The 26,710-nt window shown below is 32.1% G+C and overlaps 2 protein-coding genes and 1 long non-coding RNA gene across 4 annotated transcripts in view; all 3 read right to left on the bottom strand.

The window, feature by feature from the left end:
- LOC108745151 (sodium-coupled monocarboxylate transporter 1) overlaps positions 1-26,710 on the bottom strand; it is a 158,883-nt gene that overhangs the window by 27,727 nt on the left and 104,446 nt on the right. The gene's annotated exons all lie outside the window — the stretch shown is intronic.
- Positions 150-14,321, bottom strand: LOC108745164 (tyrosine-protein phosphatase non-receptor type 23). Of its 2 annotated transcripts, XM_025980879.1 has the most exons (17): positions 13,096-13,401; positions 12,837-13,039; positions 12,606-12,783; positions 12,408-12,552; positions 12,219-12,355; positions 11,925-12,074; positions 11,647-11,820; positions 11,413-11,586; positions 10,730-10,891; positions 10,439-10,673; positions 10,175-10,377; positions 8,773-9,604; positions 2,281-3,770; positions 1,342-1,470; positions 1,103-1,287; positions 431-738; positions 150-372 (listed from the first exon to the last, which is right to left on the bottom strand). In XM_025980879.1, exons 1-17 carry the CDS (start codon positions 13,180-13,182, stop codon positions 245-247), a joined length of 4,920 nt encoding a protein of 1,639 aa, XP_025836664.1. In that variant the 5' UTR covers positions 13,183-13,401; the 3' UTR covers positions 150-244. The 2 variants fall into 2 exon arrangements, with proteins under 2 accessions (XP_025836664.1, XP_025836665.1); XM_025980880.1 differs by lacking the exons at positions 11,413-11,586; positions 11,647-11,820; positions 11,925-12,074; ... (3 more) ...; positions 12,837-13,039; positions 13,096-13,401 and adding exons at positions 13,622-13,795; positions 13,856-14,029; positions 14,134-14,321.
- LOC112906558 lies at positions 8,139-8,750 on the bottom strand. Its single transcript, XR_003232417.1, has 2 exons — positions 8,420-8,750; positions 8,139-8,361 (listed from the first exon to the last, which is right to left on the bottom strand). It is a non-coding gene; the product is annotated as an uncharacterized LOC112906558 (long non-coding RNA).

Below are 26,710 nucleotides of genomic sequence, written 5' to 3'. Positions count from 1 at the left end.
CATAATTTACTAATATTTGATTATTCCGTTTACATCTATATGTATAATATCTATAACAAACATCTAGTAATCTTATATAAAATGTCTTAAAATACAAAATATCACCTGTTTAGCTACAGCCTTTTATAATTAAAACATTACTTCCAATATATTAATATTTCATTTTTATTCGTGCCCAAATAAAAGTAACAAATCTTGAAGATTAATCAGTTTATAAAGCGAATATGTTTAAATTATGGATCAATTATTTACTTCTTTTTGTTGCCCATAAAGGGTCTAAAGTGCTTAAAGGATCTGTATTATCTGTAGGCTTTTCTAACGGTTTTTCTTTTCCAAAATTTTCAGTTTCTGGTGCACTTTTCACTCCTAAGTCTAAAAAAACAAATGCGTATTTATTAATATTACTAATTTAACTTCAAATAATACTTACTTGTTAACTGAATATCTTGTAGATAATGTAGAAAAACCTGAAATGCAAACTTAAGATGTTCCCTATCACGCAAAATATTCTTTCGAGCGGTAGTTATACCAGAAGCAATAGCTAGTAAATCTGGTATATTCGTTGGTTTATTTAAAAATTCAATTATTGCTGTAGTTAATAAACAAAACAGACCACTTCTTCCATTACCGGAGAGGCAATGCACGAGTATTGGCTGCGAAGTCGTTCTTTGCTGCTCTTTCCAACAATTGATGCTTTCTTTCACAAAGTTCGAAAATACATGGAATGGTGGAAACAGACTAAAACATTTTCATAATATGTAAATAATAGGTCTTCTTATATAAACATGCACTAAATGAGGTAAGCGGGTGTAAATTTTTGATTTTCATTTATTGATGTGCAACATTTTACAGTGCTTATGGGATAATTTCATGAATGCGACGGAAACACGTAAACGGAAGTTGGGGATGGGAAAGCACGTGCTTGGTACAGTTGGCGCATGAATGAATAGATGTTACACATCATTATTATATAAGATTCGTATATTTTTTGTTTATTACGCTTTAATTCTCCATACATTGTTAATTCCGATAATAATACTGGGTATAAAAAGTTTAATCTTTTTTTTCACTGGTCAAATATTAAGTTAAAAAAAAAAGATACCTTCCAGGCCAAGCTGTGAATTGCATATGAATAAGATTTCTAGAATCTCGTTCTTCCAACCGATGAAGAGAAATAATGCGTTGCGTCCAGAATTCTTTAATATCATTACTTTGTAATGTGACAATCCAATTACCAAAAGTGAGTTGCTGACCCTTTTCTTTTGGCCAATAAATGTCTTTGCCAATCTACAAAATACCATCAATTAACATTTGAAAATTAAAGAAGAAAATGAAGCAAACCTCTTGATCGTTCAACAGACAAACGATGAAATCTACTTTTTGTTCCCAAACCATAGTCCAAAAGTCATTAATGGTTGTTTGCAAAGCCGTTTGAGTTACCAAATATATTGGACAATGGGGTGTTATATTCTACAAAACATACTTTTATTTGCAAATACAAACCCACAATATTTTAAGTTTTCTTAGTTTTCTCCTTGACCTTCAGTAGTGCTGCCATAATCTGAACTAGATCAGATGATATATTTAGTTTTTCAATCGTACAACATCCAACGTTTTGCCCAATTTCTTGTGTCATTTTCAATGAAAGTATATAGCTGCTACTTTTGTATTTTTACAATTTCCTCGAAAAAGCCCACAAAAAATTGGGAGAAACTTTGCAGGTTGTACTACTGAAAAACTATAATATACTACCTCATCTAGTTCACACTATTACTACGTTTTTAAGTTTTCTATCATTTTATTTTTTTTTGCTTCTTGCAAATTAGCTTATGAGTGGAAAGGTTGGTCTGAAGATCACATACCATATTTAAACTTTACTAAGCAAAATCTAACTTTGAGGGGATGAAAAAAAATTAAATAAAATAAAATAAAAACCGGCAACACGAAAACTGTTTTCACATTATTGGTACATATGACGTATCTTAAACGCCAATGAGCAAATAGCGAAATTCACAAAGCTTTATAGCTATTTCCAGTCAGTGGCCGATTTTACGAAAAAAACTTTGAAATTAGGAAGCAGTTGCATCCACAGAAAAATTTGGAATAAATTCGTTGCTATTATGGTGCTTGATCAAAATATAGTATATAGTAGTACATATAGTGCATTACATGCAGATTCCACTTAGTGAAGGACAGGAGAGTACGATAGTGCACGGTGGTATTTAATAAAACAATGAAAATAAATTAGCTGAATCATATTGAGGAAATAACAAAATTTACCTTTAAAATCGAAGCATTTATGTAATCATCTTTGGTAGATGTAAGCAAAACTCTTGTGTGGTCGTAAGGTAAAATATCAAGAAATCTATTTTTAGAAGGATAACATCTTCCCACCGAAATAATATGTTTCTGCTGATCCAAGTCTTGCTTATCCTGAATTTCTTTCCACTTCATATCTAATGTAGTAGGACCACTTAGTGTTTTATTACATAAAACTTCCACGAATTTTTCAAATTTTTCCAATTCTTGAAGAAATACCTTACTGTCACTTTGAAGGTTTTCAAAAAGTCCGCGCTTATGAATTTTTTCAAACAATTTCATTAACAACGGGGGATTTTCGGATTTGACTGTTCTTATCTTTTCTTCTGACTTTGCAGTTAATGACTCTTTTAAATTACGATCGACATTTTTGTTAGTTTCGGCAGCTTTTTCATTTTCTTCAGGCTTTTGCGGTTGTAAAGGAGGGTGACTGACAGAAAAGTCTAAACCAGATAAAAGATCAATGTTTGATGACACGATGGATGTATTTTGAGTGCCATTTGCCACTGAATAAGTTGGACTGACAATTGAAGGATTTGGTGGCAAATTTTGATAACTGCTGTTTGTAACACCTAAATAACTTTGAGAGGAATTATTTGGGTAAGGTACATTTTGGCCAGTATAGTTCGTTTGTGAATATGGATAAGTGTAATTAGTTGAATCAGCTGTAGTGTTACCTTGGTAATAATACTGATGACTTTGAACAGAACTCAAATCTTGAAAATTCGCAGGGTTGCTATACACATTACTTGATGTTGAAGGTGCCTGATAATTATCGGTTGAGATGGGATACGAGTGTGGTGTATAAGTTCCATATTGGTTGACAGTAGAGGCTGTGTAAGGATTTGCTTCATAAGCATTATAAGTACTAGTGTTATTTGCACTTCCTAATCCTGATTCTGTAGGTGTATATTCAGTAGAAGTATTTGTTAAATAAACTGAATTGGGGGTAGTATATGAGTAAGAGTTTGTTCCATAATTGTAAGACAAATTCGACGCATTTTCTTGAGTTGCCGGACTGGCAACGGCATTCGGAAGGGTTGTATAAGTTGTATTTGTCACGGCAGTTGAACCTATAGCCTTACTACTATCTGGGATAGGAACATACTGCGACTGAGTTGCTGGGTAACTAACGGAAATATCTTGATACTGTTGTTGGTAATAATACTGCGTCGATGTATCAGCGATCTGTTCAGAGCTTGCAGTGCCGTAAGAGTAACCCTCTTGAGGTTGATATAGACTGGTTGCCAAATAAGGGGGATAATACTGATGTTCAGAATCAGGTGCCTGATATTGTGAGGTCGATGGCAATGGTGTAGGCGGAAAACTGGGAATGTTAGTTGAAACAACAGGATTTTTGACACTGGGTTGTGGTATTTGTGAAAAGGTTGATGTTGGTTGTTGGTAGCTTTGATATGTGTGAGTTGAAGAGTAAGGAGTGGTTGTATGATCTGCAGGTGCTTGAGAATATTGTTGTGGTACTTGAATGTAATTATTAGACGGATATTGGTAGGAATAATTTACTGATGTGTTTGTATATTGTTGTGGAACTTGATATCCTTGGCTTGCATAAGGTGGTTGCGAATATTGTACAGAAGTCATGCCCATAGGATACTGTGAGGATACTGCAGCAGAGTTATAGTTATTGTAGATCGCCTGACGTTGACTGGATATACTTGTCTTTAAGCTAGCCATTCTTTCAGCCAAACTCGAATCAATATCACTATCAGATGAAGTAGTGTCACCGTCATATTTAACCTGTTGATCTTTATCCATTTCAGAGCCTACAGGTGCTGGTCTGATAGACGGAGGCCACATTTGATTATCGGTAACGGATTGGTTTACAGCAACTGTACCAGTTGTTGTTCCAGCTAAACCAACATTTTCATTATTTGATTTCATAAGGTTCAGATAATCTTTTAATTTAGGCGCTGTAGAAGAAGGGTTTTCTTTTTTAATTTCTGCAGGTTCGGGTAACCTTTTCCCAACCTTAGCCAACATTTGTTCTCTCTCTTCATCTTGTACTTTGCAAGTGCTTCTTATTCTTTGTAATAGTTTAGTCACATTCGTTTCCAATTTTCCGTAAAATTCAATACCTTTCGTTGCTTTCGATAATAAATCATCATATGTATCATATGAATTGATTAATGCCGAAATAGTTGTCGTTCTCATATTTATAATATCGTTTATATATCTGCGAGTTTTAGTAAAACGGGCATATGCGTCAACTAATGCCTTGCAAATATTATCTTGGGCAGACATATTTTGTTCCAAAATGGTAGCCTAACAAAAAAACATAAAGTAATACAAAGAGAGTAATTAAATTGATAATTTATTTTAACTGATGTTCAACGCAACTAATTAAAAACGGCTTTGTCATGCTACAAAATATTATAAGGTAGTCCCGCTGGTAAAATTAAATTTTAATTAATTACATTATCCCATTTTATTTTTAAATTAACGCGAACCGAGTTCATCCGAACGTTTCTAGCCGACGCATGGAGAATAACTGTACAGATCAAAGTATTTAGTATGTAATAAAATCTTTTATAGACTACCTTATAATGTTTTATTTTAGGAATTTTATGGTACAAATTCGTTTATTTTGCAAATTTTTATTTAGTTACGGATTTTACTATTCACAATTCGGCCAGACTACCTCCAAATCTTCTACAGAAAATAAAATAATAACAAAGTTAATAAAACCTGAATAATGGCATTATGAAATGTTTGATTTTTACAAAACGTGATTACTATTTCATCAAATATTAGCTTCTTCAGAAATAAGTACATTAAAATCTTCAAACGTTTTTATTTGTGATTAATTCTAGACATAAAATCTATGTTACCTACCTGCTTTTTGTGTTTCTCCAGTTCATTCTGAAAAATAACATCAAGAGGCTGATCTGCAGATTTTGTAATTAATACACTGGTTATGTCATCGTTTTGAATAGCATCACGCAATTGATTCCACAAACTAACCCTTTGTTGCTTCATTTCATCTACTTTTGCTAGCAAAATTTCCATTTCCTTAAGTGAATCTTCATCAATTTCTCCTGCAAGTAGTGAAGATATTAAATAAATAAGAGTCCCAGCGAAATATTTTTTTTTTTTTACCATTTGGAAGTGTTATGCTTGGTATTTGTTGTTGCAACTGATTCAATGGTTGCGATAGGACTTTTAGATTAGCAATGTGACTCATCATTGCTTTGTGCAAATTCTGATTTGATTCAGAGGCCTTTGAGTGAGCTTCCTGATATTTAGCTGCTTCACGTTTTAAATCGGTTGTGATAATGCTGGGTGGACGAGCGCCCATTCGACTTTGATATTCTTGCTCTTTCTGTTCTTCCTCCTAAGACAAAAAAAAACGAGTATATTTATAAACTATAACTATAAACTTAAAGCAACCTTTAATAAACCGTCAATTTCTTTAAGCATAGATTCCACTTCTTGGTACGAATTAGATAATTTTCCCATTGCATCGATCAAATCCCTTATGGCGCTGGGTTTGGCTGACATTGCAGCAGCACGATCGATTATCTGCTGTGGTATGCCATTGGCTTTATGCATCTACAAAAATAAATGTATTTTTAGTAATAAAGTACCCAATTAATTTTAAAAAATCATGCTTTTTATTTATTTCTTATTACNTAAAATAAATAATAAATAAACTCGTTTTAAAAAAAGTAAAAGTGAATTATCGAAAGGAGAGACTACGAATAAGTACCTAACCAAAGTAAATTAAAATGAAATAATAATGTTAGTTTGTTTGTAGTATTTTCACGCCTGACTACTTAACCGATCATTATGCAATTTTGTACACAGGAAACCACATAGGGTAAATTTATCCAGTAAAAATATTGTCCCGAGGGATAGAAAAAATTAGTTTGATGTGATCAATTTTAGGTATTAACTACTCAATCGATCGTCATGAAATTAAAAGTAAAAAAAAACAAACAACTGAAATTTTTGCATTTTTTCGCTTATTTGTTTTTAATATATCATAGACTAAATTTTGTTTTTAATTTTTAAAAAGCTATTTCAATAGAAAATCACATTCTCTACAAAATCCTTCCACTAAAATACTCACAAATTTTGCTTCGTTTTCGAGATATATCAAATCACGTTAGGCGTGCATTTTCACCCTTACTTTTAATTTCCACACGGCGGTTTTCTCATTTTTAATGTTCAAATGAAGAGTTCAAGCAATAAAAACCCTTTAGATGCAGAAGGTTAGAAATGAGGAGGTATTAAAAAGAACAGGAGAACAGAGGTCACTGCGGAAGTCGATAAGAAATAGGCTAGATAGTTCGGTAGGACACCTTCTCAGGTCTGAAGGGCTAACTAGAGACATATTAGAAGCAGAAACAAGAGCTGAGAGCAGTAGAGGTAGACCTGGATTAGATTACTGTTTACGAAGTTTAGCTAAGGATAGGAATAAACGGAGGTGCGTATCCAACCAGTCTGGGACTGACGACCTTACGATGGCGATGATTGAAGTATGTCCAGGATGCAAAAGGTTTTACTTTAACCATCAACGACCATCGTTTCGCAGCATGGTGTACTTTTTTTTGGCACGTTATGTTGATTTTTTATGAGTTCTTGCAGTGATAATATATCGAATGTAACTGATACATAAAATAAAAATACCTACCCCTTTTCTAAACATACCATTATTTATACTTTGTAAATTATTAATTTTAAAATCTGTATTAATAAAATCTGTCTATTTTGATCAAATTCTTTTGGTTTTATTTATTAGACGCTTGATTCTTATTTATCAGGTTATTAGTTTCCATATACCTAAGTAGACAACGGAAGACTGTAATAGCTGCAACCAAACGTGCTCATTTGCCATTGACAAGAGGGGTAAGCGAAACTGTACGCATGCTTCAAAAGAAGTTCCTACTACTGCCTCATCGTAAAATACGCGATAACTGAACATCATTTGTGCGAGCAATCTAATACTGTGCAGTTTTGTCTCGGTGAGCGAAGTCGCGGGAATCCACTAGCAATTAAAGTAAATTGTGATAAGATGTACAAGGATTATATTTTTATTTTTTATAGAAATGCCCCTGTTATGTTATATCTCGGGTAAGGCATAGTAAAATAGTGTCCCAAAATGCTGATATCTCCCTTTAACGCTTGTGTTTCAATTTTCGTAATTTTTACCTGTCTTTTAAATCAATAAAAGCTTTTTTGTTTGTTTTATGTACCTACTTGCCTTTTTCATTCAAAAGTTCTCAATTCTCGTCCTACTTTAAATTTTTAATTCACTCCTAATTTTGTTACGGCCATTATTAAAAGTTGAGTAAACACTAATCAAATTATATTAACAAAAAACATACGACCTTTATTCACTTCGACGTCAACACTAGCCCGCAGTGAGTTTCTTATGCGGCCTTAACGAAAGCTAGTCCTTGTATTAATATTTAACGATAAAAATCACGACAAATTAAAAATTAATACAAGTAGGTAAATAACGTGTTGACATCTATAGAGCGTAACATGAATTACAATGCTGTAGTGCGCAGATCTGACGGCATGCAGTTTGCCATCTCGAATTAATAATATTATAAAAAAAGTATAATAATCGTGATAAAAAATTATTATTGTAAATACGTATTTGTTTAATTTAAAATTAAATACAATGAGGTTAATCTGATTAAACATAATTTACTAATATTTGATTATTCCGTTTACATCTATATGTATAATATCTATAACAAACATCTAGTAATCTTATATAAAATGTCTTAAAATACAAAATATCACCTGTTTAGCTACAGCCTTTTATAATTAAAACATTACTTCCAATATATTAATATTTCATTTTTATTCGTGCCCAAATAAAAGTAACAAATCTTGAAGATTAATCAGTTTATAAAGCGAATATGTTTAAATTATGGATCAATTATTTACTTCTTTTTGTTGCCCATAAAGGGTCTAAAGTGCTTAAAGGATCTGTATTATCTGTAGGCTTTTCTAACGGTTTTTCTTTTCCAAAATTTTCAGTTTCTGGTGCACTTTTCACTCCTAAGTCTAAAAAAACAAATGCGTATTTATTAATATTACTAATTTAACTTCAAATAATACTTACTTGTTAACTGAATATCTTGTAGATAATGTAGAAAAACCTGAAATGCAAACTTAAGATGTTCCCTATCACGCAAAATATTCTTTCGAGCGGTAGTTATACCAGAAGCAATAGCTAGTAAATCTGGTATATTCGTTGGTTTATTTAAAAATTCAATTATTGCTGTAGTTAATAAACAAAACAGACCACTTCTTCCATTACCGGAGAGGCAATGCACGAGTATTGGCTGCGAAGTCGTTCTTTGCTGCTCTTTCCAACAATTGATGCTTTCTTTCACAAAGTTCGAAAATACATGGAATGGTGGAAACAGACTAAAACATTTTCATAATATGTAAATAATANAGTGGTTGTATGATCTGCAGGTGCTTGAGAATATTGTTGTGGTACTTGAATGTAATTATTAGACGGATATTGGTAGGAATAATTTACTGATGTGTTTGTATATTGTTGTGGAACTTGATATCCTTGGCTTGCATAAGGTGGTTGCGAATATTGTACAGAAGTCATGCCCATAGGATACTGTGAGGATACTGCAGCAGAGTTATAGTTATTGTAGATCGCCTGACGTTGACTGGATATACTTGTCTTTAAGCTAGCCATTCTTTCAGCCAAACTCGAATCAATATCACTATCAGATGAAGTAGTGTCACCGTCATATTTAACCTGTTGATCTTTATCCATTTCAGAGCCTACAGGTGCTGGTCTGATAGACGGAGGCCACATTTGATTATCGGTAACGGATTGGTTTACAGCAACTGTACCAGTTGTTGTTCCAGCTAAACCAACATTTTCATTATTTGATTTCATAAGGTTCAGATAATCTTTTAATTTAGGCGCTGTAGAAGAAGGGTTTTCTTTTTTAATTTCTGCAGGTTCGGGTAACCTTTTCCCAACCTTAGCCAACATTTGTTCTCTCTCTTCATCTTGTACTTTGCAAGTGCTTCTTATTCTTTGTAATAGTTTAGTCACATTCGTTTCCAATTTTCCGTAAAATTCAATACCTTTCGTTGCTTTCGATAATAAATCATCATATGTATCATATGAATTGATTAATGCCGAAATAGTTGTCGTTCTCATATTTATAATATCGTTTATATATCTGCGAGTTTTAGTAAAACGGGCATATGCGTCAACTAATGCCTTGCAAATATTATCTTGGGCAGACATATTTTGTTCCAAAATGGTAGCCTAACAAAAAAACATAAAGTAATACAAAGAGAGTAATTAAATTGATAATTTATTTTAACTGATGTTCAACGCAACTAATTAAAAACGGCTTTGTCATGCTACAAAATATTATAAGGTAGTCCCGCTGGTAAAATTAAATTTTAATTAATTACATTATCCCATTTTATTTTTAAATTAACGCGAACCGAGTTCATCCGAACGTTTCTAGCCGACGCATGGAGAATAACTGTACAGATCAAAGTATTTAGTATGTAATAAAATCTTTTATAGACTACCTTATAATGTTTTATTTTAGGAATTTTATGGTACAAATTCGTTTATTTTGCAAATTTTTATTTAGTTACGGATTTTACTATTCACAATTCGGCCAGACTACCTCCAAATCTTCTACAGAAAATAAAATAATAACAAAGTTAATAAAACCTGAATAATGGCATTATGAAATGTTTGATTTTTACAAAACGTGATTACTATTTCATCAAATATTAGCTTCTTCAGAAATAAGTACATTAAAATCTTCAAACGTTTTTATTTGTGATTAATTCTAGACATAAAATCTATGTTACCTACCTGCTTTTTGTGTTTCTCCAGTTCATTCTGAAAAATAACATCAAGAGGCTGATCTGCAGATTTTGTAATTAATACACTGGTTATGTCATCGTTTTGAATAGCATCACGCAATTGATTCCACAAACTAACCCTTTGTTGCTTCATTTCATCTACTTTTGCTAGCAAAATTTCCATTTCCTTAAGTGAATCTTCATCAATTTCTCCTGCAAGTAGTGAAGATATTAAATAAATAAGAGTCCCAGCGAAATATTTTTTTTTTTTTACCATTTGGAAGTGTTATGCTTGGTATTTGTTGTTGCAACTGATTCAATGGTTGCGATAGGACTTTTAGATTAGCAATGTGACTCATCATTGCTTTGTGCAAATTCTGATTTGATTCAGAGGCCTTTGAGTGAGCTTCCTGATATTTAGCTGCTTCACGTTTTAAATCGGTTGTGATAATGCTGGGTGGACGAGCGCCCATTCGACTTTGATATTCTTGCTCTTTCTGTTCTTCCTCCTAAGACAAAAAAAAACGAGTATATTTATAAACTATAACTATAAACTTAAAGCAACCTTTAATAAACCGTCAATTTCTTTAAGCATAGATTCCACTTCTTGGTACGAATTAGATAATTTTCCCATTGCATCGATCAAATCCCTTATGGCGCTGGGTTTGGCTGACATTGCAGCAGCACGATCGATTATCTGCTGTGGTATGCCATTGGCTTTATGCATCTACAAAAATAAATGTATTTTTAGTAATAAAGTACCCAATTAATTTTAAAAAATCATGCTTTTTATTTATTTCTTATTACAACATGTAGATACATGTAAAACGACCACAAATAAATTAATATGGAAAAAAAAGCATGCAAATGTTATCTAGAAAGTGTGTAAGACCCTGAAGAAAAATGTGCAAAATCTCTATTTAATATTTTATAGTATTTATATGAGTTTGATGAAAGGCAATAAGTTTGTATAATCTATAAAAAAAAACTAAACCATTCCAAAAAATGAAATTATTTTATGAAATACAAAACTTCAACTCAATATCAAACTATGTATTTCTACTTTTTATACATGTAAATAATCTTTTTCTTTTTTAACTTGAGTGATTTGATAGTTTATTCTAAAAACCACTTCGAAAGTACAAAAATATCCTCTTGCACTTTGTGGATTTGTAAACCACAGAAAAATGCGGATAACACAAATAATCTCATAAGTATCACTTCTTCCGAATATCTGGCTATATTTACCTGTGTTAAAACATCGATTTGTAAGGACGACATAAATTCTGCTAATGAACGATCCTTACTTTCAACGGTACTTCCCAACTGACGCAAAAATTGCGCTTTTTGTTCACTGTACATTGAAGAAGCTTCGTGTGTTTCCATGGGTACTAATCGTGAAAATATATCTTGTCCTGAAACCTGAAAATTAAATCATACTGTAACGTCAATGGTAAACATAATAAATTTCAAACAGTATACCTCCACGTCGTTTATATTGAATGGAATCCCCTTTACCAAAGATGCTCCCTTTACATCTTGCAATGTATCTTTATCTGGAACTTCTTCGTGGTAAATAAATTCATTTTCATTTTTAGCAGCTTTGCATTTTCCTTCAATAACATCATTGGTGAATGCTAAAGCTTCATTTATTTCCTAAAACAATTTAACAATTTATTTCATAAAAAAATACATATTTAAACAAAGTACAAGGCAATAAAATTAAATTAATGTTTAGCAATTGTAAAAATTGCACAAACCTGTTGATGTTGCAAATTAGAACATTTTTTTCGAGCATCTTGTAATTGTTCAGAAGCTTTCTGATAAAAAGCAACTCTTTCACCCATTTTCTGTTGTTCTTCAGCTTGTTGCCCTTGATATAAAAGTGCAATTGCAGTATGATAAGCTATCTAAAAAGTAAGTATTGATTTATATTAACAGACAGCATCATAGATCCTGTCCTGCTCACAATATGTAAAAGGGATTAACTGCCACTGAATCATATAATAAATGAATAAATATTTAAAATATATAAATCACTAAATTAAAGTTACCTTAAACAACAGATATTTATCCCATTCTTTGCAGGAATGACTCCCAATTAAATCACTAAAAGATCCCTCTAATCCTCCATTCCTTAAAGCTTTTAATGATTGCTTATAATACTCAACAACTTGCACAGCAACTTTTGCTAAAATTAAAAGTTACTAAAAATAGTATTTAATTACTGCATACAGTTTTACCAATTATTGTGGCTTTCCTGTTATCTAACATGCTCTTTTCCAATATGCATTCCTGAGCTTGGGCAAGACATACTAACTGCATGTATTCGAGCACCTCAGGAGCTAATACTAAATTAACCATTTGAGGATACAATTCTCGTACATTCTACAGCAAGATATTAGTAGAATTAAAATATTCATTCTTTATTTACTATATACCTGAAATGCCCATGCAGCACACTGAAAATGAGTACAAGCCATCTTCATACCATCAGGTGAAGTTCTACCATCTTCAGCCCCTAACTTTGAATGCAGTGCACCAATATTGTATAAAATATTCATCAATTCAAATTCTATGTCTGGGACTGAGTAGGACATGTTAGTATAGCCATCACGCCTATAATGAAACAACGAGAGTTTAATAGAAAAACAACAAGCAAATGGAATTACCAAGAGAAATAAACAGCAGCAGGCTGTCCTTCTTCCATAGGAAATCTTGATTTAAGAAAATGGAGTTGACAATAGTATTTTTTCAATGTCTGACAACCTACAACATCAACAGCGGGCCTAACAGCAGCAGCTCGAAGAGCTTCCAAATTGTTAATTTCGTTTGCATAACTTTCACCATCTTCGTGGTAATAACTTGTAATATACTGTATAATAAAATTACTATTTTAAAACTGAATTCAGAATCACATAATACACTTACTTGTTTGATCTTTGGGCCGAAATTTACCGGTTCTGTTGATGTTTTTAGTTCAAAACTAATCATAGGCAGCCGCGGTACAGCTTCCATTTTTGCTGATTAATATCCTTTAACACTGTTTACTTCACAAATTCACTATCGGTCATATGTATTTACATCATGATTAGAGGATTAAAACTTAAATTTAATTACGGATGACTCATTCGACTTTATTTATTGAGATGCACACTATTGTGTAATAAAGTATGCAACAGCAATCAGTTTTTCACATAACAACTGGCATTTACATCAAAAATATTAAAAAAAAAATGTAATTTTGGGATATTCAAACTATGTATTTCTACTTTTTATACATGTAAATAATCTTTTTCTTTTTTAACTTGAGTGATTTGATAGTTTATTCTAAAAACCACTTCGAAAGTACAAAAATATCCTCTTGCACTTTGTGGATTTGTAAACCACAGAAAAATGCGGATAACACAAATAATCTCATAAGTATCACTTCTTCCGAATATCTGGCTATATTTACCTGTGTTAAAACATCGATTTGTAAGGACGACATAAATTCTGCTAATGAACGATCCTTACTTTCAACGGTACTTCCCAACTGACGCAAAAATTGCGCTTTTTGTTCACTGTACATTGAAGAAGCTTCGTGTGTTTCCATGGGTACTAATCGTGAAAATATATCTTGTCCTGAAACCTGAAAATTAAATCATACTGTAACGTCAATGGTAAACATAATAAATTTCAAACAGTATACCTCCACGTCGTTTATATTGAATGGAATCCCCTTTACCAAAGATGCTCCCTTTACATCTTGCAATGTATCTTTATCTGGAACTTCTTCGTGGTAAATAAATTCATTTTCATTTTTAGCAGCTTTGCATTTTCCTTCAATAACATCATTGGTGAATGCTAAAGCTTCATTTATTTCCTAAAACAATTTAACAATTTATTTCATAAAAAAATACATATTTAAACAAAGTACAAGGCAATAAAATTAAATTAATGTTTAGCAATTGTAAAAATTGCACAAACCTGTTGATGTTGCAAATTAGAACATTTTTTTCGAGCATCTTGTAATTGTTCAGAAGCTTTCTGATAAAAAGCAACTCTTTCACCCATTTTCTGTTGTTCTTCAGCTTGTTGCCCTTGATATAAAAGTGCAATTGCAGTATGATAAGCTATCTAAAAAGTAAGTATTGATTTATATTAACAGACAGCATCATAGATCCTGTCCTGCTCACAATATGTAAAAGGGATTAACTGCCACTGAATCATATAATAAATGAATAAATATTTAAAATATATAAANAATTCAATCATGTAATAATAATAAAAATGAAAAGTAGAATTTAATTTCATCTTCAAGCTCTCTCTTTATATTAAAGGTTCAGCTTTTGTTCTCCATTAAATAACATTACTGCCTGTTATCAAGGTTTCCATAAGTCATTTACTTATAATACGGACTAACTTAAATTTATTTTAGAAACTTTAATTGCTTGAGACATTTCATACGTTTATCAAAAATGGTAATGGTTTAATGAACTGTGATATAAAAGTAATAATCTGATTTTCTAAATTATGTATACAACAATTCTCATCTCCTTCAATTTGAGTAATACATCAAGAAGTGAATAGCTAAACACTTTTCTATGTACATATAAAGTGAATAATCCTCTTTTGTAGATATGGGTCAAAGGGTATGCAGTTTAGTGGGTGGTATTAGAAAAGGAAATTTCGCTTTCACTTTTACAGTGCAAGTAACAGAGGGTAATCGCAGGGTTGTATTGATTTTACGAGCATGCGTGGCAATAACCCAGAGAAAGTAAATTAAAAAGGATTATTTTAACAATGCGTAAGTGTGCAAATTATCAATGACGTTAAAAATGAAAAAAGAAACGATTCAAGTTGTATAATATACAGATGTTATGGTAATAACTAGTCATTTTATATTAGTTTTTCCGGATTTAAATAAAAGCCCCCTAGGTGGAAAACAAGGGCATTGTGAGTTGAATTGTCAACCGTTGGGGTCGCTCGGCGCACTTCACACACGAATTCTGATAAATTGATTGGAGTTATTCAGAAATGCAACTGAACAGCGGCGATGTTTTTGTTTAAACGTACCTAGATTTCCTTAAAGTAAATGTGATATTTGTGATATGCAGGGCTGGTGCTTTTTCGCGATCCGGTCGCGAATGAATCAGTCTTTAGGAATTAGTACCTGAATTCTTCATGGAAAGCTTATTAGAAGAAGTAGAAAAGATTCGAGTTTAACTATTTAAATTCAGGTAAGTGCATAATATTTATTACTTTTTCATCAAACAGTAAAAAAAAATAATGTCCTACATGTTTTATAAAATTGAAATGAAATATTTGTTCCTATCTAAATAGAGTGCAGTTCGAAATTTTAAAATATATAAAAACCGCCTTAAAATTTAGCTAATTTAATTCGGATACAAATTAGCCCAAGTGATAAAAAGCTGTATTTTTTATATGAGTTGAAAGTATGCTCCTTTTCAAATGTTTGTTAAATTCGTTATCCTGCGAAAATTAATGCAGCTATGCGTAAATGTTCGTACAGCTCCAACTGAGCCTACATACGCACAGCTAGTGGTGCATGCATAGCTTACCTTGATGCTATTGATTCGTTTGGTACTACCGTGCAGTGTCGGAAGGAAATTAGAGTTTCCTTACTTACTACTCAACCTCAATAGACGACTTTCTGATTTTAATTCACCTCGATAAAAATTTTTGCTAAACGCACCAAATGTCGATTGCAATATTCCAAGTAAAAGCTCCTGTTTGCGCGAATTTCTTGTCGAACTATTTACAACATAGTTTTCTCATGTGGATTCATCAATGTTTTTTTGTATTAAACTAGAGTTTTTCAAAAGCAAATGTAATAATTATTATGTGATATCTATCGTGATAACTTTAAGTACTTTAGTGTTTTATCTAGGATCGGAAAAGTAGTGCTCTTGCTTTCAATCTTCAAAATGTAAGTATTTAATTAGTCGTATTTAGGCATTTTATCAATTTCTAAATATGAAGAAGTGAATTAACATTTTATGCAACAGTTGGAGATAATTTGGTTGGTACTGATTATGTTGTCGTTGTCAGAGAAGTAGAAAAGATTGATTCGTTTGTAAGTAGCAGGTGTCTGTGTTTTTAAGATTGGTAGGTCAGGAAAAAGCCCGAAATTACCCACGTCANAGGATTAAAACTTAAATTTAATTACGGATGACTCATTCGACTTTATTTATTGAGATGCACACTATTGTGTAATAAAGTATGCAACAGCAATCAGTTTTTCACATAACAACTGGCATTTACATCAAAAATATTAAAAAAAAAATGTAATTTTGGGATATTTTCTATTTTGTTAGTAAATGTCAAGTAATTGAATAAATAAGGTTAAATAATGAAAGTGACAGCAGGGGTGGGAAGTCAGCAACTAAGTAGTGCCAACTAAAACTAAATCACTAACACTAGTAATATTCCACGGATTTTTAATATTTTTATTAAATAGCAACAAAATAAAAAAAAGTCTGGCTCTTAATGATTTATGCGCGACATATTAACCTACGATTATGTTGTTAACTGCTTTGAAAGCAAAACATCACCAACGTCAATATTTCTGATCTGACATTTACAGGGTGTTCACAAAATCTTCTTTATAATGACATTTTTGCATGCTCTAATTAAAAAAAAAACGAATTGCTTTTACATAAACACATCTTATTTTCACTAGAGCAATTAATTGTTTATAACTTTATACGTAATTTCAAAATACTTCACCACCAAAGACACGACGGTTAAAATCAATTTATTGTTAATTTAATTTCGTTGAAACCATCCCTAAATCCTTCTATTAATTAATTGAAAACAATCAGTACCAGTCTGATACATACAAAGCCGAATACATATATAAATATATGAAATATGAAAAATGCTAAATGCTTTAATAGAATCATACTACATTTTTTGAGTATTCGCATAACAGAAATGTTTAGAACCACCTGAGGATTTAATCGATTAAAGTAAATTAGCCTATTTTTATTCTTTAAGTATTTATTTATTTTTATAGTACCAAAGTACCTGCTGCTCCATTTATTTTTTGAGCTATTGTGAAGTACTTAGCAATGTCTATTGAAACTTTACTGACTATGAGCCAAATTTTTAAGCATAGGATAGGATATAACCCCTCATTGTAATTGTATAGAATATAGAATAAAATTAAGCAATATTCTGCANTAGACGACTTTCTGATTTTAATTCACCTCGATAAAAATTTTTGCTAAACGCACCAAATGTCGATTGCAATATTCCAAGTAAAAGCTCCTGTTTGCGCGAATTTCTTGTCGAACTATTTACAACATAGTTTTCTCATGTGGATTCATCAATGTTTTTTTGTATTAAACTAGAGTTTTTCAAAAGCAAATGTAATAATTATTATGTGATATCTATCGTGATAACTTTAAGTACTTTAGTGTTTTATCTAGGATCGGAAAAGTAGTGCTCTTGCTTTCAATCTTCAAAATGTAAGTATTTAATTAGTCGTATTTAGGCATTTTATCAATTTCTAAATATGAAGAAGTGAATTAACATTTTATGCAACAGTTGGAGATAATTTGGTTGGTACTGATTATGTTGTCGTTGTCAGAGAAGTAGAAAAGATTGATTCGTTTGTAAGTAGCAGGTGTCTGTGTTTTTAAGATTGGTAGGTCAGGAAAAAGCCCGAAATTACCCACGTCAATCATTTCATTTATATCTAAATGTATATAATATCTATTATATACATATATATAATATAGTTTCTGTATATAAGGCACATGCATACATATATGTAGCTAGAAACCCTACCTACTCATCTATTTCGCTTTAGCCGGTACTTCAACGTCGGTTGCTATCGCAAGTTATTTCCCAGGATATGAACTAGGAAAGGGAAAATGCGCGGAGAAAGCGGGCTGTAGCGACGCGCGTGGGGTGAACGCAATGCGGGGAGATGGGGGAGACATGTGTTCTGCTGTTACCCCGCTGCAGAAGAGCGAGAGTGCAAGGTGTCTGTGCGACGACTCGACGACGCCATTTCCTTTCCCTTTCTAGCCTGCTTTCACTTTCTCTTTTCCGTCGTCGGCGCGTAGGGGCCAAGGCTGATGTACTTAACCATGCCCTCGGTTTTCCACCTTTTTTATCGCTTTTCCTTTCGTTTCCAAGGACGTTCGAGGTCCATTCTTTTGTTTGATATGTCTACTTGATAGGTACTTACTTCCATGCAGGAAATTCATATTCTGTGTGACGTAATCTATTTATGCCCATATACAGTGTGAATTATCCAATATGACACACCACCGTCACCTTTATATAAATACGTAGTAATATGCGTAGGTATCTAAAATTCAAAATATCTATTTTTTTATGATTTCATGGGTTAGATATTAATTTTTTTTAATTATNAATATTCCAACAAGCGATAGACATAGTAACAAATCGGCCATACTGATGTATTCTTATTCATGACAAAAATTAAACAGAAGAACTACATCGAAACAATAAATAATTTAATATAGTAATTAATAAAATAGGATAAATGACGTATCCTAGTACCTGGTACCTGGCTAGATCCTACAAAGTCTCGGATCCGCCGGGTACCGGATCCCTACCGGGTTCCCGGCTCATCCCTGTTAGAAAACAAACAACTTTAGCTACAAATAATGCTATATTAAAGCTAAGTATTTGCTTAGTATCCAAGGGGGTATCCGATAAAATTGCAAATCTATTATTTGACCAGAACTCAGTACAACGCCTAACCAGGTTGGCAATTAAACACTTCTAAGTGTATTCATAAAAATTCTATTAGCACATTTGAAATCATCAAAATGATATAAATCATTATTTTAAATTTTTAAAACATCACTACTTATGAAGATAAAGAGGAATATCAAATTAGAAAATTAGAAAATTCACCATGTACATCCATACTCAGCAAGTGACATTCATACTGTTTTACTTTTAAATAAGATTTTCATCTAATAATAAGGAAACATTTATGAAAATGATCGATCCGTCATTTTTGTAGATTAACTTACATAAATTTCTTGTCTAAAAATCAATAACTAAAAATAATTTTGTTTACTGGTTTTATCACTTGCAACCATTCTTAAATGTCTTTTATTTACGGAATAAAATCAACTCTACTTAAGTACATCAGAAAATTAATAATTATGGAAATTACAACGTCAATCAATACCTAAATTGATGCCTAGCCATCTTAATGAGTTAGAAACAGAAATTTATGAAATTAAAACTTCGAGTTCAGAAGAAGTAATTGGTTGTTTTCTATAACCCCAACGAGAAAATTACAGTTTTTTTGCATTCAAATTAACCTATAAATAATCCGACTGTAAAATTATTTTTTGGTGGATTCGCCGGACATGTCAAAATACTACTACACGTTTACATTTGTTTTGATAATTTCTACCAAATTTGAAAATTTCGACAAATGTACATACTTCGTTAGTTTGTACGCTAAACTAGGTTAACTAATTAGGTTAGATTTATAATATAATTTTTAATCATTTAAAATTATTAACATAAATTAAACTTTCTTATACACCTTTAGTTTCTACATTGTTAATAAGAAGTTATTCTTTAATTGCTTGTGTCTAATATTATAACATGAATTTTATGTTTCCATTGTTTGCTTATTTCTGAAAAGTAGATAATTATTTAAAATTTTTTAATGTGGCTCTTTGATGATGGTTTAAAAAAGTGATTTACAATGAATTCTTCTTCTTCCTTCTGCGGGGCAATTTTTTAACACTTTGTGTGAAAAGTAATGTGAATTATTTCATTTATATCCATTGTTAAAAATATTTAGATAAAAAGGGTAAAAGGAAAGAGGGAAAATAGTCAGCTGCTAAGAATGAATTGAACGCAGGCGTTCTTACTTTGAACAAGCTTTCAAAAGTAGAATAAATTTACCAAGGTTACAAGGGTGTCACATAGAAAAAACAATACAAGATATTACGTACTAAAAGGGAAGAAAGTACAGCATTCCCTCCCGGGTCTGAATTGCCACACGAGGGTGACAAACATTCGGGAGGAAGTGTCGTGGTGCTTTCTTTCGGACGCCCGTAAAAATGTCGACACAAAAACAAGTAAAAGACAAAAATCTGATAATAAATTTTAGAATTACGTAAGTGGTGATACGAAAGTTATAAAAATTGTTCTCTTTATCATCATAATTAAATAATTTCTTGAAAAAAAATATATAGATATTTTGTTTTGTACGTTATTTGTATTTAAATGTTTTACAGTCAATATATTTGGGTACTGAATTTTTCAACAACGATGAAAATATAAAAATGTATCGAGAGTAATGTTCACAGCCCTGCCTGTGCACAATAGATAAGCGGTCTGCACCTGCATCACCAACAATGCTTTTTTCTAGAATGATTCTATTGTGCAGAGATTGTAAATACTACTGTACTACATTTTTATGTTAGTTTTTGTCTTGTGCCTAGAACAAGTAGGTTTACATTTCAATAAAGTCAAATTTTGTTTGTTTAAGAGTTTTTAATTGTTTTTAAAAATTTCTTTCTCGAATCCGTGAACATCATCGAGAAATAGAAGCTAATTGAAAGTCATTGGGATGTCTTCGATAATTAAAGACATAAGAATGAAAAAAGAGAATTTCGTTGACATAACAACACCTTTTTAATTTTCTTAAATATATATATCATTTAATGCATATCTATCAATATATAAGTTTCTATTTTATTTTTATTTTTATTATGTAAAGAATAATTAGAAAATATAGATGCATCGGATAGTGATTTTACCGGATAACTGGGCACCCTGCGAAGCCTTTACTGTCACGTCCCAAGCCACATTAACTATAGTTTAAAAAGTCGTCGTTTAAATTTTAATTCTTAGTTGGCGGATTTTCAACGGAAGGGTTGAGTTAAAACAGTTAAAATGAGCCTATAATGTTTATAAACACTAAAAGTTCTCAAGGTGACCAAAACATAGATACTAATTAAGTAGTTATCGTTAATCAAAACCTAATATTCCAACAAGCGATAGACATAGTAACAAATCGGCCATACTGATGTATTCTTATTCATGACAAAAATTAAACAGAAGAACTACATCGAAACAATAAATAATTTAATATAGTAATTAATAAAATAGGATAAATGACGTATCCTAGTACCTGGTACCTGGCTAGATCCTACAAAGTCTCGGATCCGCCGGGTACCGGATCCCTACCGGGTTCCCGGCTCATCCCTGTTAGAAAACAAACAACTTTAGCTACAAATAATGCTATATTAAAGCTAAGTATTTGCTTAGTATCCAAGGGGGTATCCGATAAAATTGCAAATCTATTATTTGACCAGAACTCAGTACAACGCCTAACCAGGTTGGCAATTAAACACTTCTAAAATCCCAATCAGGCTTCACCGCCTATTCTGGTATTCGATAAAGAATCAAGTCAGGCATCTGATTAGTGATCAAGAACCCAGTTATAACGTTGATGGCTTTGATACTGTGCCTTATAAGGCATTTAATAAACAATTCAACCACGTTAGGTGCCAGGCAGAGATTTTTTTATAGGGACCCTGACAAAAAAACATTACATTCTGGTCGAACAGCTAATCGGGGTCGCCGAATCAGGTGTGACTATTGTCCGAGTACTGTTGCTGGGTGTCCGATCTGGCGCCTATCAAGGACCTCGAAAGTACCACTTTCCCTGATGGGGAAGGGATGAGAAGGTGCAACAACTTCTCAGGCAAGAAATCACATTTATTAATTATCAAGAAAGTATTGTAGTATTCGCCGCGTGGAAATTGCTACCAGAAACGAAAGCGAGGGTGGAAATTAGACGGAGTACAGGCCTGACGCTGGAAGCTGGCGGAAATGTTAAAATGACGTGGATGCGCTGTGGCAAAAGTAGGCAGTTTTAGGTATAACGATTGCAGCCCTCTTTCTTCAGTATTCCTATCAGGGGCGTAGATTAAATGTTTAAAAATAGGGATTAAAAGCTTATTTGTGTATCGGTTTCGAGTGACTTACCCAAATAGGTCATAAATGGGCAAGTACCTGCGCGACCGGTCGCCAGCTTCCTTCGTCGGACCTGTACCTAAATGCGATTTCTTACTCGAGAGGAAATGTTGCGCTCTCATGATTGAAATCGGGGAAGAATATTGGACTTTAGGTTAGAGGTATGCCAAAAAAAAAATTTTTTTAAGGCGTTAATATTATTATTGTAAAATTATTGAGATATTGCGTTTACGTCAACGACATACTGTTCGAACAAATCCAAAAAGTAATAACTAAAGTAGTACCTACCTAAAACCGACTTCAAGACTATACCTACTTGTACAAACTTAAACTAAAAAGTAGAAAATATTTTAATAACTTCACAGCAAAGTGCATTACAGAACAATCGACAATATCATTGATATTTATATACATTTACAATTTATATTCAGTTATTTTTGCAGTCGGTGCCAAACAAAGCAAAAATAACCTTAATAGTCATCTACTTAATTAATCAATTAATATATGAATACGAAAGTAGAAATTACATAATAAAAATTGGACGAAAAGCTTGCTGCAAAGGCAGGATTAAATTGCCTCCTTTGACTTGCACCAACTTCGAAAATAACTGATTATAAATTGTAAATTATCAACAATTTTGTTATTGTTCTGTAATGCAGTTTGCTTTGAAGTTATTAAAATATTATTTTCTACTTTTTAGTTTTAGTTTGTACATGTAAAATCTTATTTTAGTTTAATTAATATTAAGCACCAATTAAAAATAAAGTAAAGACTTTTGAATTGGACTGTTTTACTTCTTTTTAAATGTTAACATTACACTAAGCATTTGCTTTGTATTGCCATTTAGGAAAGTATATTTTATTCCGAAAAATTCACAGTATTTTGTGAACCGAAGTGTTTTAGAAATAATTCTGATAATTTTGAATATGTGATCCTTAAGACAAAATGGAATAATTTACATTTTCTTTTTTTATAGTCGAACGAAACCGAATATATAGTCCCCAACAGGTGGCAATTGTCTTTTCAGAATGAAATCCAGTCATAAGAAAAGGTTCAATAACCACATAAGATCTCGAAAATTGAATTTTCCTATGCAAATATTCCCCATTCTATAAAAGATGATATGATGACGTCACCGCTCGATATTCGATTATTTTTAAATCTCTAACAATACATACTAAAAAAATTATTTTAATACATACTAATTTAAGATAATTCCAATATTTTATTATAATTATTACTTAAATTCCTAAATAATTGAATTATGATGCATCAAGTTTTATGATTATTGGCTTATATATTTTACTGATTCTTACTTATTTGCTAATTATTACTTATTACAAGAATCTGGACTCCAAACCTGAGAATATGTAGCTCCGCAGAGGTAATACAGCTATTTAATAAGCTTACAATAGATTTAATTTTTTGATACAGTTGATCATGAAAACATAGAAAAATTTATGCAAATACTATCTTGAGAATAGAGATACGTAAAGAATTACGGCTTCCGCTAATGCCTAAATGCAAAATATTCCAAGTATGTATTCGTTTCTTTGATAACATTTTAAAAATGGGTGTTTCCCCAACAGGTTATAGAGGTAGCAAAATTGATAAGATTAAGAACCGTAGATCTAGATAAATATTGTGTTTTTGTATTATCCTTGTTGTCTTTATTTTGATTATTTATATGAAATGGCATGTGTATCTTAATGTTATAATTTAACTTTAGTATTGTAGCGAGCACGAGTGTTTGTGTGCGATCGGGCACACGTGTGTGTGAACGGCTTTCGATTCGCCGACTAGCCGCGGGCGCCTTTCTTCATGTGCGCCGTATTTGTAAATGTGTGTGTCGTATCTGCGTCTGGAAAAGCAGTTAAACAGTTCAAAGAAAAAAGAAACTATCCGGAAGTTTCGAGAAGGTCCCCGAAAGTAAACAAAAGAGTATTTAAAGGAAGAGTAGAAAAGAAAAAAATTGACCGTTGCGGAAGTGAGAAGTAGAAATAAATTGACCGTTGGAGAAGTGAAAGTAGAAATAAATTGACCGTTGCAGAAGTGAATCGGGAGATAAATTGACAGTGATAGCAGTGAAATAAATAGCGCAGTGATATATCAACAGTAGTGTAAATAAATAATTTTTGTCGTTATCAGTCTTAGAAGTTAATTTTGTTAAACCCACGAACATTACAATATTATTAGAGTTTAAATTTGAAGAAAGGTTGTTTGATAAGTTAGTATTATACTTTGGACTGAAAAACAAATTATTTTCTACTATCTACAATTCTTAAAAACCAATTTTCTGATTTCATACCTTCCTTATGATAACTTGTTTTGCGAGAACACAAAAGAGAAAAATTGATTTTGTTATTTAATTAAAATTATTTTGTCGTACCCATATATAACAATAAAATACTACCTTCCTTTAATTGGATTTATTATTGTAATCGAATTGGAGCCTGTCCTAACTAGACCTTGACCGAAGTCCCCCCCTCGACTTGAAAGCTGGATTTCCCTTGTTTCCTAAATTGTCCTAGGTATAGATTTCCTAAGTATTTTTTTCACCTATCTGCCTTTGCCTCGCTTTCTATAAAGATGACCCTTGTTTCGTTTCTTATTGTTTTACTATTGTAGGTAAGTTTGTTTCTCTAAAATTCCTTTCAATAATAGTAGGCCTTATCAGTCTTACTTGCTTCAAACTTTTACTTTTCTATACCCCAATGATTTCCCACTTAAAAAAGCTTTTATCCGACTGCTCCCTGAATTACATTATATAATTACCTAATTTTGTTTATAAACAACAATAAAAACAAGTACCTCATTCTAAAAACTACCATTGCATTTTATATCTTGTATTTGAAATAAGAAATGGTTTCGTATATACTTTATATCATCTTTTTCAAATATATGTATTGTAACAAGCATTTCAAATTAAATTATGTTATTAAATAAAACTAAAATAGTACCTGTAGTAACTACGCCACTGGTTTCTGCGTTTTTATGCGTAGGTTTGGCTAAAAATATGGTACAGTTTCCTTAATAAATTTATATACCTTTCATAGATACAAGTGGGAACATTATTTGTTATGCATCCTCGCATATACATAGGTACTTATACAATACATATATATACGCGAATATATTACAAAGCAAAACCACTACATTAGATACATAATTTAGACAAGTTTGTCGTTTTACGTTTTCCCCCGTCATAATACTGTCGGTACGTGTGCTATTCTGAACGCCATTATTTACGAATTGTATTTTTGATTTCTTTGGAATTTCGACTGGCAAAGATCTAGGAGATCGTAGGCGAAAAGAGACGATACGTTGTGGTCATATTGTATGTATTCACGCACACTTATATACAATTTGTACATAATGTGTACATAAAATATGTATGCGAAGTGTGTGTGTATAGGTATAGAACTCAGAAAGAAGGGGTCATGAACTTTGCGAGGAACGTTTCCCTGGTGGGTCGACGCACATCGAATTGATTCTTCAAGGCAAGACATTTTTTTTCATCCGATTATTTTAGCGTCCTAATGCGAAAATTACTTTCTTCTACGCAGAACTAAATCCAGTTCTCATCATCACATTCCACATTTACTTTCTTTGAACGTGAAAAAAATGACGTGCAAACGGTAAGATTTTCAATGGGCAGTTTGCAGTCAACTAAAGAAAGAAAGAAGTCGGAAAATTTTTTCTTTTTTTATTTTTTTTAAGCAAAACACCAATAATAAATCTAAACCTAAAAGGTTGAAAGGCATACGAGATACTAAAGGAGGTGGCAGAAACTAATATTATAAGGACGTAGAGGGAGAATAAAACTGAATTAAAGTGTGTGTAGACTTTGCACCTAGATGCATTACTATTATACAATTTTCATTACATGTCCCTCTTGGGGTTTGCTTTAATCATCTTGTGCTTTAAATTTTAATCATACTTAAGTAAGTTTTCCGTTGCAAGATACTAATGAGGCTTTAACAGCATGAAACTGCAAGTAGAGTAAGACTGATGAAAAATAAACTACCTACAACAGTAAAAAAAAAGAAATGAAACAGAAATCATTATCATAGGAAGCAACAAAAAGGCGGATACGTGGAAAAAAATACTTAGGAAATCAATATTACAAAAGGAATACAGGGGAGATTGATGAATTAGGATATCCCGTAATTGGGTAAGAGTTCGAGTTAGCATTAAAAAATCTAAAGTGTAATAAGGCAGCAGATCACTACAAAAGAATATTTTGGAACATACAGGTTATTTAGGCTAGTTAACCGTATACATTTCATCACCATAGGGTCGTCAGTCTTAAAACTGGTTGGATACGCACGTTCACTCTTACCTATCCTGGGCTGATCTTCGCATTTCCCTAAAACTAGAACATCCCACATCCTTAACTATTTGCTAGGTCTCTAACCCTCCTAATTCCCGTTTCTGCCTCTAATATGTCTCTGACTAGACCTTCATGCCTGAGAAGGTGTCCTACCAACCTATCTCGCCTATTTCTTATTGACTTCCATAGAGTCCTCTGTTCTCCTATTCTTTC

Source organism: Agrilus planipennis, unplaced genomic scaffold (genome assembly GCF_000699045.2).
Source record: "Agrilus planipennis isolate EAB-ADULT unplaced genomic scaffold, Apla_2.0 scaffold4, whole genome shotgun sequence".
In the NCBI taxonomy this organism is placed as follows: Eukaryota; Metazoa; Arthropoda; class Insecta; order Coleoptera; family Buprestidae; genus Agrilus; species Agrilus planipennis.
This window is presented reverse-complemented; position numbering and strand designations above follow the sequence as displayed.